This window comes from Vicugna pacos, chromosome 13 (genome assembly GCF_048564905.1).
Source record: "Vicugna pacos chromosome 13, VicPac4, whole genome shotgun sequence".
Classification (NCBI taxonomy): Eukaryota; Metazoa; Chordata; class Mammalia; order Artiodactyla; family Camelidae; genus Vicugna; species Vicugna pacos.
The window spans coordinates 44,553,584-44,568,804 of NC_132999.1; the positions used below are offsets into that span (position 1 = coordinate 44,553,584).

The 15,221-nt window shown below is 55.7% G+C and overlaps 2 protein-coding genes across 3 annotated transcripts; one reads left to right on the top strand and one right to left on the bottom strand.

The window, feature by feature from the left end:
- The first annotated feature begins 287 nt into the window (after positions 1–287).
- Positions 288–6,516, top strand: TMEM54 (transmembrane protein 54). 2 transcript variants are annotated; one of them, XM_015240987.3, is made up of 6 exons: positions 289–557; positions 2,839–3,032; positions 5,190–5,249; positions 5,408–5,596; positions 5,722–5,856; positions 6,236–6,516. In XM_015240987.3, exons 1-6 carry the CDS (start codon positions 491–493, stop codon positions 6,302–6,304), a joined length of 714 nt encoding a protein of 237 aa, XP_015096473.2. In that variant the 5' UTR covers positions 289–490; the 3' UTR covers positions 6,305–6,516. The 2 variants fall into 2 exon arrangements, with proteins under 2 accessions (XP_072830951.1, XP_015096473.2); XM_072974850.1 differs by lacking the exon at positions 5,722–5,856 and having other exon boundaries at positions 288–557.
- On the bottom strand, positions 6,463–14,737 carry HPCA (hippocalcin). Its single transcript, XM_006196943.4, has 4 exons — positions 14,722–14,737; positions 11,921–12,319; positions 7,567–7,672; positions 6,463–7,446 (listed from the first exon to the last, which is right to left on the bottom strand). Exons 2-4 carry the CDS (start codon positions 12,296–12,298, stop codon positions 7,349–7,351), a joined length of 582 nt encoding a protein of 193 aa, XP_006197005.1. The 5' UTR covers positions 12,299–12,319; positions 14,722–14,737; the 3' UTR covers positions 6,463–7,348.
- Between the last annotated feature and the right edge of the window lie 484 nt (positions 14,738–15,221).

Genomic DNA, 15,221 nt, shown 5'->3' on the forward strand with positions numbered 1-15,221 from the left:
TCCTGTCCAGTTGCCCACCAGATTAGGACAATCACAGCTAACGTGCATCCGGTCCCCATCTCACTCCCTAGCCCGGACGATCGAGACTCCTATAGGCCTCACTTTCCATCTGTAAAATGGGCATCACTGGAGGAGCAGGGCTGAGAGTGGGGGAGGCGGGTTGGCCGGGCGGACGCGGGTGGGTGGGGCCAGCACTTTGACTCAGCTAGGCGGGCCAGGAAGAGCTGCCCAGCCGGTCAGACCGGCCCAGGATGCAAACGAGCCGCCAGGGCCCTCCCGGGGCCGGGCCGCCCGAGTGGTGACGGGAAGGGAGGCCGGCCGGGCGCCGGGAGCCCAGGGTTGGAGGCGGGAAGTGGGCGCGGCGCGGGCTCTGCAGAGCCCGCGGCGGAGGCGGCGGACCAGGATGGGAACGGGGCTGCCCGGCCGCCCGCGGCGTCTGGAGCCCCGCTGAAGCGCCACGGAGACGCGGAGACGTCGCGCTGGGGCCGAGATGTGCCTGCGCCGGGGTGAGCCGCGGAGGACAGCTCGGGACTTCCGAACCCGCCCCAGACCCTCTGGTAGGGGCGGAGCACTGTAGTAGGAGCCCGGAACCCCGGGGGCCAGGCTGCGTTCTCTGCGGGCCACTTTCCGCTCTGGGCCTCAGTTTCCCCAGCACTGAGCTGGAGGGAGGAGGGCTGCTGGTATCTTCTCGAGATGAAGGAGCACTTAGGCTCCTCGCCCGTCCCCACTTTCTTTTCTTGCAGAGGAGGGACCCCAGGTGGGAAGAGAGCCGCCCGCACCTTGCTCAGAAGGGAGGGCAGAGGGAGGGGGATTCAGAGCCTAGGGAGTACTGAGGTAGAGGCTGCCTGCCATTAGCTCCCTCGACTTGTAAAGGACTCCCGCCTCCATACCCTCCACTCCCTCAAACCAGGCCGGGTGGGAAAGGCCATTGGCAAACAGGATCCAGACAGAGGAGTGGGACTGATGTGTCCCCTTCCCCTCGCTTCCTGGTCACAGTGATGCTGCTCTTACGCAGCAGACAGACCTGGAACGTCTCCACTCTGTAGCCAAGAGACCTTGTGAGCTTCAGTTTCCTCATCTGTAAAGTGGTGAGGGTAGCACCACCTCCTAGGACGATGGTGCCAATGAAGTTAGCTCCTAAGAGTAAATGTTTACCATTGTGCCAGCCACATTGCTAAGTGCTCCGTGAATGGTCACATAAAAACAGAGAAGTCAAAGACTGTCCTGTGACTCTGTCCAGTGCTCCAGGGACAGCCCCACGCTGGCGCTGTACCTCCATTGGACCAAGTCTCGATCCCGAGATGCTGTTGTTCATGAGCCCAACCCTGAGCGGGGTGCCATCTGGGCTCCCAGGTAGGTGGGTGGATGGGGTAAGGTGGGTCAGGCCCCTGGGACGAAGCTGCCATGCCCCTTCCTGTTTGGCCAGAAGTTAATCTTCATGACGCCATTCCAGCTCCACACTGCCCGTGGTGTGCCCTTTGCTTCTCCTCCACCTGCTGCAGCTCCTGGGGGTCCTGCAGGTTCCAGGGATCCCAGAGACCCAGCTAGACCAACCCCTTCCCATTTTACACGTGGGGAATCTGGGGCCCAGAAGGGAGGGAGGCTGGTGCAAGATCACACAGACACGCTGTGACTGAGTAGCCCCGTCCCTCCCTGAGGACCTCCTCTTGGCACAGGGCCCCCAAGAACATCCAATCTAGGGATTTCTTCTTTCTTTCTCTCTGCTGCAAAACTCCCATATATGAAATATGACCCAACACTTTCTGCCAAAGTTGAGGACACTAACGTCTAGGAAGGGACTCACAGGTACCACAAGCAACAGCTAAAGGAAGAAGAGGGGATGTTTAGTTCTAGGGGCGAGGCCAGACTTCCAGTCTCACAGAGCTGGCTAGAGTGAGGGGGCCAGTGTGCCCAGGGGTCCAGCGTGGTGTGTGTCAGGGAAGAGCCAGGACCCAGAGAACAGATCTGGAACAGCTGGGAGGATGGCTCCCAATTCCTGGGGATGTGTAGATAGGGGCTGAGCAGCCACTTGGACACTCAGAGGGAATCTGCATCTGAGTCCCTGATGTTCTTGTAACCCTGGCTTCCCCTGCTTACCTTGTCCCTGCCCAGGGTCCCTGCACCCAGAGCTTGCTTTTCCCAGCACCCCTAGGGTGTGCCCCACTTTCCCATCCCCTCCTCATGGGATCCTCTTTCCCTGCTGGGAGACAAGGATTATTCTTCCTATTTTACAGATGGGGAAATGGAGGCTCAGAAGCTTGAGTTTCCTGCCCTGAGTCAGTTCAGCAATTGTGAGTTGAGTATCTACTGTGTGCCAGGCTCTATCCACCAAACTGAATCCTGAGCAGGACCTGATCCCTGCCCAGTGAATGAGGGGCTCCTTGGGGCCTAGACAGTGCCTGTCAAGCTCTGTATGGCAATTCAAGGCCTGGCATGGAGCAGGTACTCAGTGAACACTGGTATAACAAGTACATAGATGCAATAATCAGTGGATGGGAAGCTTAGTGGAAGGATCATGGATCTAGAGCTAGAGACCTGGATTCCAATCCTGGCCCTGCTGCTCATGACCTTGAACTCTTTAACAAGGACTGCTACCCTTTATTAAGTCCCATTTGTGTGCTTTTCCAACCTTAGAGTTCCAAGGACTCTCATGAAATCACTGTGAACCCCTTTTCCTGATGAGGAAACTGAGGCTCAGAGAAGACAAGTTACTGGCCCCAAGTCACCCAGAAATAGATTTAGAACCAAATGTCCATCACCCCTGCCAGGGCCTCACTTTCCTCCTCTGTCTGGCAGAATGAGCACCACCCATGGCCCTGACATGCCTGTCCCTTACAGATGGCCTGAGTGTGGGGGACTTCCAGAAGGTGCTGATGAAGGTGGGGCTGGTGCTGGTGGTGCTGGGCCACGTGAGCTTCATCGTGGCGGCTCTACTCCATGGCACCATACTGCGCTACGTGGCTGCCCCCCACAATGCTGTGGCTCTGCAATACTGCGTGGTCGACATCCTCTCTGTCACTTCCGCCATCCTGGTATGGCCAGGCTGGGAGGATGACTTGGGGGAGGGGGATGGAGGGAGCTGGGAAGGTCTTTGATGAGGCCCCTTCCAGAACCTGGGGTGGGCAGGCAAAGTGCCCTGAGCACTAACCCCTTGCTAACCCGCCACTTATCAACTCCACAAGTCACTCACACTCTCTTTGCCTCAGCTTCCTCATCTATAAAATGGGGATGGTAGTAGTGTCCATCTCAGAGGGTCCTGATGAGTACTGATTGAGATCATCCACATAAAGTGCTTAGCACAGTGCCTGGTACCTGGTTTGCACTCACTACTGTGAGCTAGGATTATTATTACAATAGGGAAATAGTCAAGGCACCACTAGACAGAAGAAAGGAACATCAGCTCAGCTTGGGAGGGTTCACAGAGGTGGAGGCCCTGAGGTGGATATGATGGATGAATAAGAGTTCACAGATAGGCTGCAATGACCATAGCCCAGGTATGAGTTATGCTGGGGCCAGCAGGTAGAAGAGGGGCCCGGGATAGCACTTCGAATACAGAGACTGGCAGAGGTGTGGACGTGGAAGTGGATAGAGTTTGTTCTGGAGACCAAAAAAAAACCAGTTTGGCAGGAGCTTAGCATTAGGCCTGGTCTATAGTAAATGCTCAATAGATGGTAGCCATGGTCATGACCAGATGTCAGTACCTGTTTGATGAATACATGATTGAAGGGGCCCGGTATTCTCAAGTTCATAAAGCCCTTTCCCACCTGTCAGCAGAGGTGGCCACAGGCTTTGGGGAGCATCCACACATCAGTGTCTGAGTCCCATCCCTGCCACCTTCTGGCTGAGGGACTTATATCTTTCTCTAAGCCTGTTCCCTTCCCTGCAAAATGAAGCTCAGACAGCCTGCTGATCCCATGGTTGGGTGAGTAAGGATCACAGGCCCCAGCAAGTAGGAGAGCCCTGGTTGGTGGGACAGAGCTGGGCTGTGCAGATGTGTGCGATGTCGCCTGAAGTTACTATTATCACTGTTCGTTATTCTCACCAGCCTTGTGAGGAAAGCAGGGAAGGCAGTGAGTTCGGGGTTAGGGGGTCCACCAGGGATGGGCTCTGAGCTGGACAACTTTAGCTGTGTCCTTATTTCCTCAGTTAATCCCAACATGGGGCCATTATTGCCCCATTTTACAGAGGGGGAAACCTAGACTCGGATTCACCCAACCTCCTGCTGATACAAAGAAGCCAAGATGCATTTGAAACAATCTCTGACTGACACCAGTGTCCTTTCCTTGAGCTCATCTTGCTGAGTGGAGCTTACCCTAGAGAGTCTGAGGCACTCACCTGTGGCTGCACAGTGGATTAAAGGCATTGCTGGACCCCACATCATCTCACCTACCTCCCACGGGTCCAGCCCATGCCTGGTACAGTGAGGGAACTGAAGGAGGAGGCCTGGCTGAGTGGAGCCCAACAGATCTAGAGGGCAGCTGCTGGGCCAGACAGTGGGGTGGGCCCATCTCTTGGGACTGGGGTGCTTCGGGAGGCCCGCAGTGGGAAGAACCAGAGCAGGTAAAGAGGAACAGGAAGGGCATTCCTGAGAGGGCACTGTGTAGGTAGCATCAAGGGCAGGCTCTGTGTGGGTGTCCATATCCAGGGCAGTGAGGGAGAAGACTGGCCCAGGGTGGAGTTGAGAAACTCACAGGACTGGGGCCGGGTCACTGTGAGTAATAATTTAAAATTTTCCCAGGGATTTTGAATTCTATGCCATAAGGTGTCCTGGTTTGTTTTCCAATAACAATTTTGTTTTTAGTTCCTTGTCAGTTATTTAGTTTCTTCCGAGATCTTTTCCACTCCAGGGAGATGTGTCATATATCCTGTGACATGGCCCTGCGGCCCTGGGATACACAGGTCCCTGTTTGAGACACACAGCTGCAGGCAGTAGGGAGTCATGGAAGGTTGTAGGCAGGAAGCAGTTGTGTTTAGAAACGTTACTTCAGGTCTGAACCACGAAGAGGCAGTGCCTCCATGCAGATGGAGGTAACTCAGCCACAGCTAAGCAGAGGGTAGGGGTTTGGAGGACTGGAGTTGGCATTGGTGAAATCTTTATTGGAGAGTGGCCCTCACCACCACCACCACCACCACCCCGCCTACTCTCCTCCAGCAGGGGGAGTCAGGGCTGACTTTCGCCTCCTCCACAGGTCATCACCTCAGGCATTGCAGTCATCGCGTTGTCACGCTACCTCCCCAGCATGCCCCTGGTATGTAGCACCTCCTGGGATGGGGCTGTAGGGGTGGGGGCAGCAGCCACCCAAGGGCCTGGCCTGCTTGGAGGGGATGATGCTGACCCCCTCGGGGGGCCAGATCCACCCATGGGGCCAAGCCTGATGTCCACTGACCAGTGGCCTCCCCCATCCAGCGCTGGACAGTGTTTAGCTCGAGCGTGGCCTGTGCCCTTCTCTGTCTGACCTGTGCTCTTGGCCTCTTGGCCACGATCGCCGTGACCTTTGCCACCCAGGGACGGGCACTGCTGGCCGCCTGCACTTCTGGGAGCCCCGAACTACTGGCACTGGCGCCCGACTGTCCCTTCGACCCCACACGTATTTACGTGAGTGCCTAGGCCGGGGGTAGGGGGGACGCCCAGGTGCTCATCAGAGGTGGGAGGGGTTCTTGGAGTCCCACACTCTAGTCCCCAACCCTAGGCAGCCATCTCTGCCCCCTGTCCCCTCACAGAGCTCCAGCCTGAGCCTCTGGGGCATCTCATTACTGTTCTGCATGGCAGAGAGTGTATTTGCCGTGCGCTGCGCCCAGCTCGCCCACCAGCTGCTGAAACTGAGGCCCTGGTTGGGGAAAAGCAACCACCGCTTGGTAAGGCCTGCCACCCCCCAAGTCCTGACTTCCCATATTTCCTGGGAACCCCTGAACATATTCCTCTGCACAGGGCCTTCACTTTGAGAACTGGGTCAATAGTTTTCTCCTCGGGACCTCAGAGAGGTCATATCTCCCAGCTAAGTCATACAGCTGACACCCGGCTCTCCCAAGTCCCAGGCTGAGTCTTGGGGAGGGAGAAGGGTAGCTGGGCTGGAATTGGGGGCACTCCAAGGATATGGCCTGGCTCTTGCACAGTGGGGAGTAGTGATGTCCCTTTGCCCCAGAGATCCTACCATTGCCCCCTCCTCCTTATTTCTGGGTGTCCCAGACCCAGTCCCAGCAGGCCTGGCAGCCTCCTGTGTCTCTGCCAATGCAGGAGAGCCCGGAGCCCGTGGAGGTCCGAGACCTGCTGAGTTACACCAGCTCTGAGCCACTGACCCTCTGACAGCTGATGCCTCACCCAGGCGCCCTGGCCACTGGGGCCCTGCAACCAAGTCTGCACTGTGATCAGGCCAGGATTCCTGGAGCCAGCCAAGAAGGCTCAATGGCCACTCCAGAACCTGGGTGGGGCTTTCAACTCCCTCCCCCAGCCACCCAGCTCACTGCACTGAAACAAGACTTTATTCTGAAGTTATTAAAAAGAACAAAGATGCTCCACATGGATGCATGCAGCTGGGGAGAGGGCTCGGCTGGGGGGCCTGTGTTTCTTTCCTACACAAGACACTGTGGGTGAGGCTCTAGGTGTGTCTGCCCATCTGTCTGTGGGCCTGTGTGTGTGGCTGAAGAGGCAAGATTCACACAGGGGTCAGTGGGTTTGTTTTCATCCAAGTGCTGAGATACAAGCAGGGCTGCATGGGACCCACGGTAGGGGGCGGTCTGGAACCAGGAGATTTTCCTTTTGCATCATGGCCTCCAGGCCAACAGGGGCTGGAGCAGGAAGGGTTGAGGCCCTCCTGCAGGGAAGGACAGCGCAAGGAAGGTTTTTCCTCCAACCCCCCCACACCTCTGGAATCTTTCTCTCCCCTCCAAATAAAGACAGGCTCCTTACCTGGGTATTATTCCCAGCTCCACCCAGGCTGTCTGCAGGGGTCGGGGTGGAGGTAGGGGAAATCTCCCCTGGTTGAGGGAGGGAAGTTTGGCCTCATGACTGTGTGTGTGTTGGGGACAGGGGCAGGGCGTGGAGGGGAGGGATGGCTGAAGTTCTGAGGTTTAGGTAAGGGAGGGCTGACTCTGAGGGACAGACCAAACCAGAGCATGTGCCTCCATCATTGCCGAAGGGAGATATTGCCTCTTGGATTGGGAGGGTGCTAGCCACTTGCTGGCTTGGGCCGTGGGGGGCCTTCAGGGTTGCTTTCTCCATATGCCCCGCAGAGTGCAGACCCTGGGGGGTGGCAATCTGACCCCCAGCCTGGATAGACACAAGGGCGAGGAAGCTGAGTGCCGGGAGAGGGCCAGTGAAGGCGGGGAGGGGAAACCTGGCTCCTCTCGCTCAGAACTGGGAGGCGCTGCTAGGGTCGCACTGCAGCAGACGCACGATGGACGGGTCGCTTTTGGCCCCGCGGATGAACTCCTCCAGCGACAGCTTGCCTGCGGGAGAGGGGAGCAGTGATGAGAGAGAAGGCGGCAGCAAAGCAAGGGGAGGCAGAGCAGAGCCGCGGGAGAGGAAGGGGGAGTGGCTCCCGCCCCGCCCCGCCCCTGCGTCCTTACCGTCGTTATTTGTGTCCATTTGGCGGAAGATCTTCTCAGTCCTCTTTTCTGGGGTCGACTCATCCTCCGGCATCTTCATCACGGACGAAACCATCTTGTAAATGGCCTGGGGGGCGGGAAGGGAAGGCAGTGAGTGAGCGGAGCCTGCCTGAGCCTTCCACCCCCAACTTTCTAAAATGCCGCCAGGTGCGCTGACGGGCAAGATGAGGCCGAGAGAGGGTGACAGGGGCTTGGGGCACTGGAGGGGTTCTGGAAGGAGTGACTGGGAAGGCTTCCCAGAAGGGGCTATTGGAGAGAGCCCTGACCAAATTCCCTTGGAACTTTCGATGGGAAACGAATTGCTGGCAGAGGGATCTGCATGTACAAAGGCCCCGAAGCGGGAAGCTCCGAGTAGGCGCAGAGAATTTGGGGGTGGCTGAATGCAGAGGATCAGGAGACATGGTTGGAAGCCATCGGGGCCCAGATGGCGAAGGGTCAGGAACGCCGGGCCTAGGAGCTTGTGCCCGGGGTCTCAGGTTTCGGGGTGACTACCAGATTAGGAGAGCTGCTTCTCAGAAACTCTGGGGCTCCGGGCGGCGCGAGCTGGATGGCCCACAGGGGGCGCTGGGCGGAGAGGGTGGCGCTGGGCTGCGATGCCACTGTGACTGGCAGGGGGCGCAGAGCAGACCTGAGGGCTGGAGGGGCGGAGGCAGCTGGGTCCACCGGGACGAGGGACATTATGCATATAAACGTGTATAAGCATCTGCTGGGGGCGGAGACAACCTGGACTCTGCCGGGCCGAAGACTGCAGCCTCCAGATACAGGAGCTCTGGAGGCGCCTCGTAGGAGGGGTTTTTGCGGTAAATGTACACAGAGAACATAGGGCTTGGTCTGTGGGCTGCGTCCCAGCACCCCGGAGTTCAAGAACCAGACCAGTCCCCTCAATCTGCCAGCATTCTGCTACTGATGCCTCCTCCAAGAAGCTTTCCTTCTCCCATCCTATAAACCTCCCTAGCCCCACATCCGGCTTCAGCCTCCACAGTGGTCTCCTCTGGCCTCTCTCCCCCAGACCTTCCCCACGCTGCCTCTGAAATCTCTTTCCAAACACAGTCTCCACCGCCATGTCCCCCGCCCAGGGGACGCCCCCTCATTCCCATCATACACAGGCCTCCCTTCAGGCCCGCTGTGCACCCAGCTCCTTCTGGATGCTGCCCCACGCTCCTTCTGCTGCCTCCCACTCCTCCTTGGGGCTGGGCTTACACAGAGCTTTCTTAGGGAAGTCTTCTCTGATCCCGGCTGGGTCAGGGCCCATGTGCTACCCTAGAGCCTCCTTTGGGGACACCTCTGGAAGTAATTGTGCCTTTGAAGGATTGCTCCTCACCCTAGCAAACAGATAGGGACCACAGACATCTAGCTAGTGCCCATATCCCCAGAATTTAGCACAGTGCCTGGCATTTGGCAGGGACTCCCCTGTTTAAAAGCGATTGGCACCTCCCACTGCCCTCTGTTACTGAATCCAAACATTTGGCCCTGGGCTTTCAAGGCACTTCACACTCTGGTCCCTGTGACGTCTCATCAGGCCTCCCCTGGTAGGTGATTCTGCCACAACCAAACACCCCTGGGCCTTTCAGGTTTCCCAGCATATAGCCTCTGCCTGGAACTATAACACTAGCTACCATTTACAGGCACTATGTAGGAGGTACTTTACATACATTATTCTCAATCTCACAACAGCCATGAAGAGCAGGTATCAAGATCCCCACCTTTCAGGTAAGACATCGAGGCTCAGAAAAGGAATTGATGACAGAGACTGTATTAGAATCCCCTCCCTCTTGGCTGCTGGATAGATGCTTATGGAGTGCTGATGACTCCTCAAAGCGGGGACTTTGAAGTAAGGTGGACCAGGAGTGGCATCTGGTTCCACTACTTACTTGCTGTGTAGCCTTGGATAAGTACTTAACCTCAGTTTCCTCATCCGTAAAATGGGGGTAATGATCTCTCTCTCTCTCTCTCATTAGGATTGTCTGGAGTATTAAATGAGATAATGTGTGTAGTTGGCTACAGTAAGTAAACAACAGCTCAAATTATAATCATTACTCATCCACCACATCCTCAGATCTTCCCTGCCCTTCAGCGTCCTAGACTCCCAGCTGTCACCTTAACACCCCCATCTCCGAGCTGGTCAGTGTGGTCTGGACACTTGTCTCTCCCAGCAGAGTGGGAGCCCCAAGAGGCCGAGGTGCAGTCTCTTCCCTTCCAGTGTGCCCGCCCCCTGACACAGGGCTGCATCCTGAGAAGGACTGAGCGAGTAACTTAGAGAGTGACTGCTCCTCTTGTGACAACCCTTCTCCTGGGCCTCCTAATTAATTGTCTGGAATTGCTACTCACTCATTGTTTCACTGGAGCTGACTTGTAATTAATCAGTCACTTGGGTTTGCAGAGTTCTGTCTGCACCTACCATCTGGAGCTGCTGGACTGCCATGAAGGAAATCAGGGTCTAGATAGCAGAGGCCAGCCAGGAAGGGTTCCCGAGGATGCCCAAAGAATGGGGCTGGCTAGACCAGTGCCCTGGGCTTGGCACTTCCAGCAAGGGTGAGATTTACCAGTATACACCAGTGCAACCACACTAAATGGTAAAACATGAACTTCCTCCAGATTGGTTGGTATCCAGCTGCTGCCCAATCCCTGAATGATCATCCACCATCCTGGCTACCTCCACCCTTCCACCAGGACCCCCAGAACTCCCCACTATCCATCAGCAGTTAATGCCTGGCCCATGGGAGTCGTTGACAAACTTTAAGACTTTCCCACTAGTGACAGTCATAGGGAGGGCACCACATCCCAAGACAGCCCATTCTACTCTAGCTAGAGAGAGCAGACCCAGAAACCATAGTCAAGAGTCCACTAGGGGCTGGATGAGTTGGGAGGGGGAACAGTCAGCAGACCTGAGGAACCAGACGGGAAAGGATTCAGAGAGGCAGAAGGCAAGGAAGCAAGACCGTGTGCAAAATGGTGCAGCAAGATTACACAGGGCACATTCCGAGGACGTGGAAAAGGCCATTCTGGCTAGAGCAGAGAATGTGCGGAGGGAAAAATAATAACTGACGATCACTAATGTTTACTGAATATCAATTATATTCCGGGCCCTCTGCTGGAGTCCCTGTCCTGCTTCATATCCACAGTAGCCTTGGAAGTAGGGGGTTAACATCTTCACTTTACAGGTGAAGAAACAGAGGCTCAGGAAAAAAGTGAACAAGAAACTGGATAGATAAAATAGAATCAGAGCCCTGATGGACCTCAATGCTGCTGAGGGGAGGGGGCACCTCTGGAAGTTTTTTGAGATAAAGCTAATATAGTCTTATTTAAATCTGTACTGAGAAAGGACATTCATATCGGGTCCTCAAATCTCCCCGTGAGATCAGCCTCACCATTCCCATTTTACAGATGAGCAATCTGAGAGTTGAAGCCAGACCCCTTTCAAGAGGCAGTATTGAGTGGTGGCCAATTTGAACTTGACTCCACTTAGATGCTTTGTGATCTTGGGCAAGCTACTTCACCTCTCTGAGCCTCATGGGGTTGTAAGGATGCACTCAGTTCACGGGTATAAGCATCTCACTCAGTACTAGGCTCTTAGTCTGCTCTCAATCAGTTAGTTGGAAGGTGGCTGGGTACGCAGATGGAATGTGGGCAGTGGAGCCAGGTGGCCCATTCACAGGCTGGGTGGCCTCAAGCAAATGTCTTTACCTCTCTGAGCATTTGTTTCTGAGTAAATGAGGATCAATGAAACATAACTGCCTGTACTCTGCAGAAATGTCAAGTCTTGAAACACAAAGAAAGGCTGAAGAACTGTTACAGATTAAAGCTGCCTAGAGAGATATGATGACTAAATGCAGTGCGTGATCTCGGACTAGGACAAAAAATGCTGTAAAGAACATTATTGAGACTGTTGGCAGAATTGGAATATGGTCTGTAAGTTAGATAATAGCATTGTTTCTATGTTAAATGTCCTGACTTTGATAATCATATTATGAGTTATATAAGAGAATGTCCCTGTTCTTAGGAAATCTATCCTGATATATTCAGGGGTAGAGAGTCATGTGCAGAACAACAATAAAACATTACACACACGCACACGCACACACACACAATGATAAAGCAAATGTGGTGAAATGTTAATTGGTGAAGCTGGGTAAAGGGTATAGAGAAGTTTTCTCAACTTATTTTAAGTAGGAAATTACTTCCTATTAAAGACTTTTTTTAATGGGTGGTAAGAGTAGCACCTGCCACTACCTACCCACAAGGACTGTCGAGAGGATGAAAAGGGACGGTGGGTACAAGCTGCTGGGCCCTGGGCCTGGCATTCTGAGGGACCCACCTGCACGATCTCCAGCATCTCCTCGCGGCTGATGTAGCCGTTGCCGTCCAGGTCATACATGCTAAAGGCCCACATGAGCTTCTGCTCCAGGCGGCCACGTGAGGTCACGCTCAGTGCAATGATGAACTCCCGGAAGTCGATGGTGCCATCGCTGTTGGTGTCAAAAGTGCGGAAGACATGCTCGGCGAACTTGGAGGCGTCACCGTAGGGGAAGAAGTTGGCGTAGATCTTCTTGAACTCATCCACGTTAAGGATGCCTGTGGGGCAGTCCTTGAGGAAGCCCTTGTACCACTCCTGCAGCTCCAGCTCCGAGAACTCCGTGTTCTCCCGCAGGTCTTGCAGCATCTCTGGCCGCAGCTTGCTGTTCTGCTTGCCCATGGCAGCCAAGCCAAGTCCTACCTGGGTCCCCAAGGGTGTCAAAGGACAAAGAGGAGTGGTCAGATCCTCCTGGCCCCTTGATCCCACTCCAGGAGGACCCCCAGGCATCAGTCACCCTGGCCTCTCTTTTGACCCAGTGAGAGATAGGAGCTGGCCCAAGGTCACAGCTTGCACACACCCTGGCACCCTGCCTCTGTGTGAGCTTCACACCACTTCCCCAGACCTTCTACTCCCCAGGGAACAGACCTGGAAACAGAGGAAGAGAAGGGAGTTCACCTTTACTGAGGCCCTTCTCAGCACCAGCCACTGAGCCCTCACAGGTGTACACTGTTTCACCCTCACGAAGTGAAGCCTGGGGATTAGGCCATTTTACAGATGAGAAGGCAGGCTCAGGGAAGTGAGGTGACCTGGTTCAGGACACAGAGCTATGGAGCGACAGGGCTGACTCCCAGAGCTGCCCAGGGAAGTACAGAAAAGCCTTCTGGTCCTCCTCCCTCCTACCCACTGCCCCCTCACTGCCTCACAGAAGCCTGTTCACATAAAATACACCTGCAGCCCAGACATTGACCTGTTTGCCCTCCCGCACACATGGGCCTGACAAGGGGCAGCATAAGGTAAGTGTTCGTCTGGGCACCAGAGCCAGACCACCTGGGTTTGGATCCCAGCTCTGCTTCTTACCAGCTATGTGACCTTGGGCAAATTCCTTAAACTCTCTCTGCCTCATCTGTAAAGTGAGGGTAATGGTATCTACTTCATTATTGTTGTGGGGATTAAATTAGTTAATACATGTGAAACACTTAGAAAGATGCCAGACATATAAGTGCTACCTGAGTGTTAAAATAAATAAAAACGATTTACATGTATCCAGATGCCTCAAGATTCATGCACAATAAGCAAACGAATATATATTGATACATATTATGCTACACAGCTCACCACATCCACACACTAGGTCCCATGTCACTCACATACCAGCACACACCCACCCAGGGTCAGCATGCGTCCACACATGACAACATTCTCTCTGCTCCACAACTCACACGTACTGGCATGGCACCAGGCACGCACAACTCCAATACCCTATGCATCAAGATAATCAACCCATGACCCCACATGTCTCACACATGCCATCACAAGCCAGCTCTCATGCTGACACCTTTCACATAGCCAGCTGCACGTGAGACCCTCAGGCACCCTTGCCACCTTTCTTTCTTTACCCAGGGATGCTACCAGGTGCCAGGAGAGGGAGCTGCAGCCCTTCGCAGACCTCCAAGTGTGCCCTCTTCCAGGGAGACCCCCTAGCCAGTCAACCCTCCCCCAACACTTACCCTTCATCTAGTCCAGAAAGGTCTCCTCAGTGCAGGAGGTTAGACTGGAGGGCTGAGGGGGAAGCATTGGAGAGGAGACAGCCAGGCAGTTCTGGGCAGGGATGCAGGGGTGTGTGCAGGTGAATCGCCCCCTAGCTTGGGGCTGTGAGACAGAGCGGGGTGGGGGGGGGTTTCCTTGTGTGTGCACTAAGCTCTGTGTACATGTGGGTGAGCCTGTGTGAGTGCATGTGCTCATGTATGCATGTGTGTCGCTGGTTTCCGATTGCATTTTTCTCCCCGTGTTTCAATCCATATCTGTGCAGGTACATATATGTGTATGTGATTAGGTATGCACCCATCACAGTGTGAGGGGGTTGTGCCTGTGTGGTCATTTGGGGGACCTGTGTGTGTCCACAGCAGTGTGTCACATGCATTTTTCTGTAAGTTAGTGGCCCTCCTTTCTAAATCAGCCTCTTCTGCCCTAGGCTGAGGACCCACTGAACAAGTGTGTGGGAGGGGACTGAGAAACGCCTGGGGCCAGGGCAGCAGAGTGTGTCCCTTAGTCCCCTCCTCAAGGTCCGAGGAACTGGGTCATCTGGGCGGGGGCAGAGAGACATTCTGGGCAGGAGAGGTCTTCCAGTGCCCCTTCCTCCCTGGCACCCTGAGAGTTGCCCCCCTCCCCAATTGGAAGGCTTGGAAACGAGGGAGGTAGAAGAGTCTGCTGTCTCGGCAAAGACCCTCCAGTCCCCCAAATGGGAAGGACCTAAGCTCGGTCTAAGAAACCCGCCTTGGAAATTCTCTCCAAGCCTCTCCCCAGCTCTCGCCCTGGCCCCCGCCTCAATTCTTTCAGCACTCAGAGAGCGCCGGGCGCGTGGCCCCTCCTAGAGGGGGCGCTCCGAGGCGGCCGAAGCGCGGCTACCCGGACTGTCCACTCGGCGGTCAGGACCCTGGAGAGCGCCGTGTTTCCCCGGGGAGCCCCCACTACCTACGCCCCCAGAGGGAGGATTCCCGAGAAGCACGGGAGCGGCGGGGTTGGGGAGCCCTAGACGTGGCCCTCTATCTCCAGGACGCCCCCTCCTTACAACCCCCAACCCCGGTCGAGGGGCCCCCACTCACCCAGCGACGCGGAGACACCGACTGCGCAGGAAAGGCGGCGCTGCTGCGGCGCGCGGCGGCAGAGGCGGCCGGAGGGCGGGCGGGGGGCGGGGGGCGGGACTGAGAGGGAGACGCCCCGCAGCGTTCGCCCCGGAGCCCCTCCCTTGGGGGGGTCCCCGTTCCTCCCTTTTCCCTCCAGCCCTGGGGATGCGGGGAGACGCGCTAGGCTCCGCCTCCGCCCCTGCCCAGGAGAGGGAAGGGGAAGCCCTCACTTCCCCGGCCCCCTTCACTAGGGAGCACCTCGCCGGGGAAGGAAGAAAGAAATTCTCATCTCCTCGGCATCTCGACTCAGGTAGCCTGAATGGGGTGGTGGGTTAGTGCCCAGAGTTCTTCCCTAAGCCGGGACAAGCCCAGACCGCTCCACCCGCCTGTCTCCCCGATCCCTACCTGGGCGCAGAGACTCACGTCGCTCCGAGGGCAGAATTCGGATCCTGGGCGTTTTCGATAGGCACCCTTCTGGC

Bases quoted from the DNA above. Each gene is read 5' to 3' on its own strand.
- TMEM54 (XM_015240987.3), top strand. From the start codon at position 491: ATGTGCCTGCGCCGGGGTGAGCCGCGGAGGACAGCTCGGGACTTCCGA. The intron at 558-2,838 runs GTAGGGGCGGAG...TGTCCCTTACAG, and splicing joins AACCCGCCCCAGACCCTCTG to ATGGCCTGAGTGTGGGGGAC. The intron at 5,857-6,235 runs GTAAGGCCTGCC...CTGCCAATGCAG, and splicing joins GGAAAAGCAACCACCGCTTG to GAGAGCCCGGAGCCCGTGGA.
- HPCA (XM_006196943.4), bottom strand. From the start codon at position 12,298: ATGGGCAAGCAGAACAGCAAGCTGCGGCCAGAGATGCTGCAAGACCTG. The intron at 7,673-11,920 runs GTGGGTCCCTCA...CCCGCCCCCCAG, and splicing joins AGATGCTGGAGATCGTGCAG to GCCATTTACAAGATGGTTTC. The intron at 7,447-7,566 runs GTAAGGACGCAG...CCTCTCCCGCAG, and splicing joins AATGGACACAAATAACGACG to GCAAGCTGTCGCTGGAGGAG.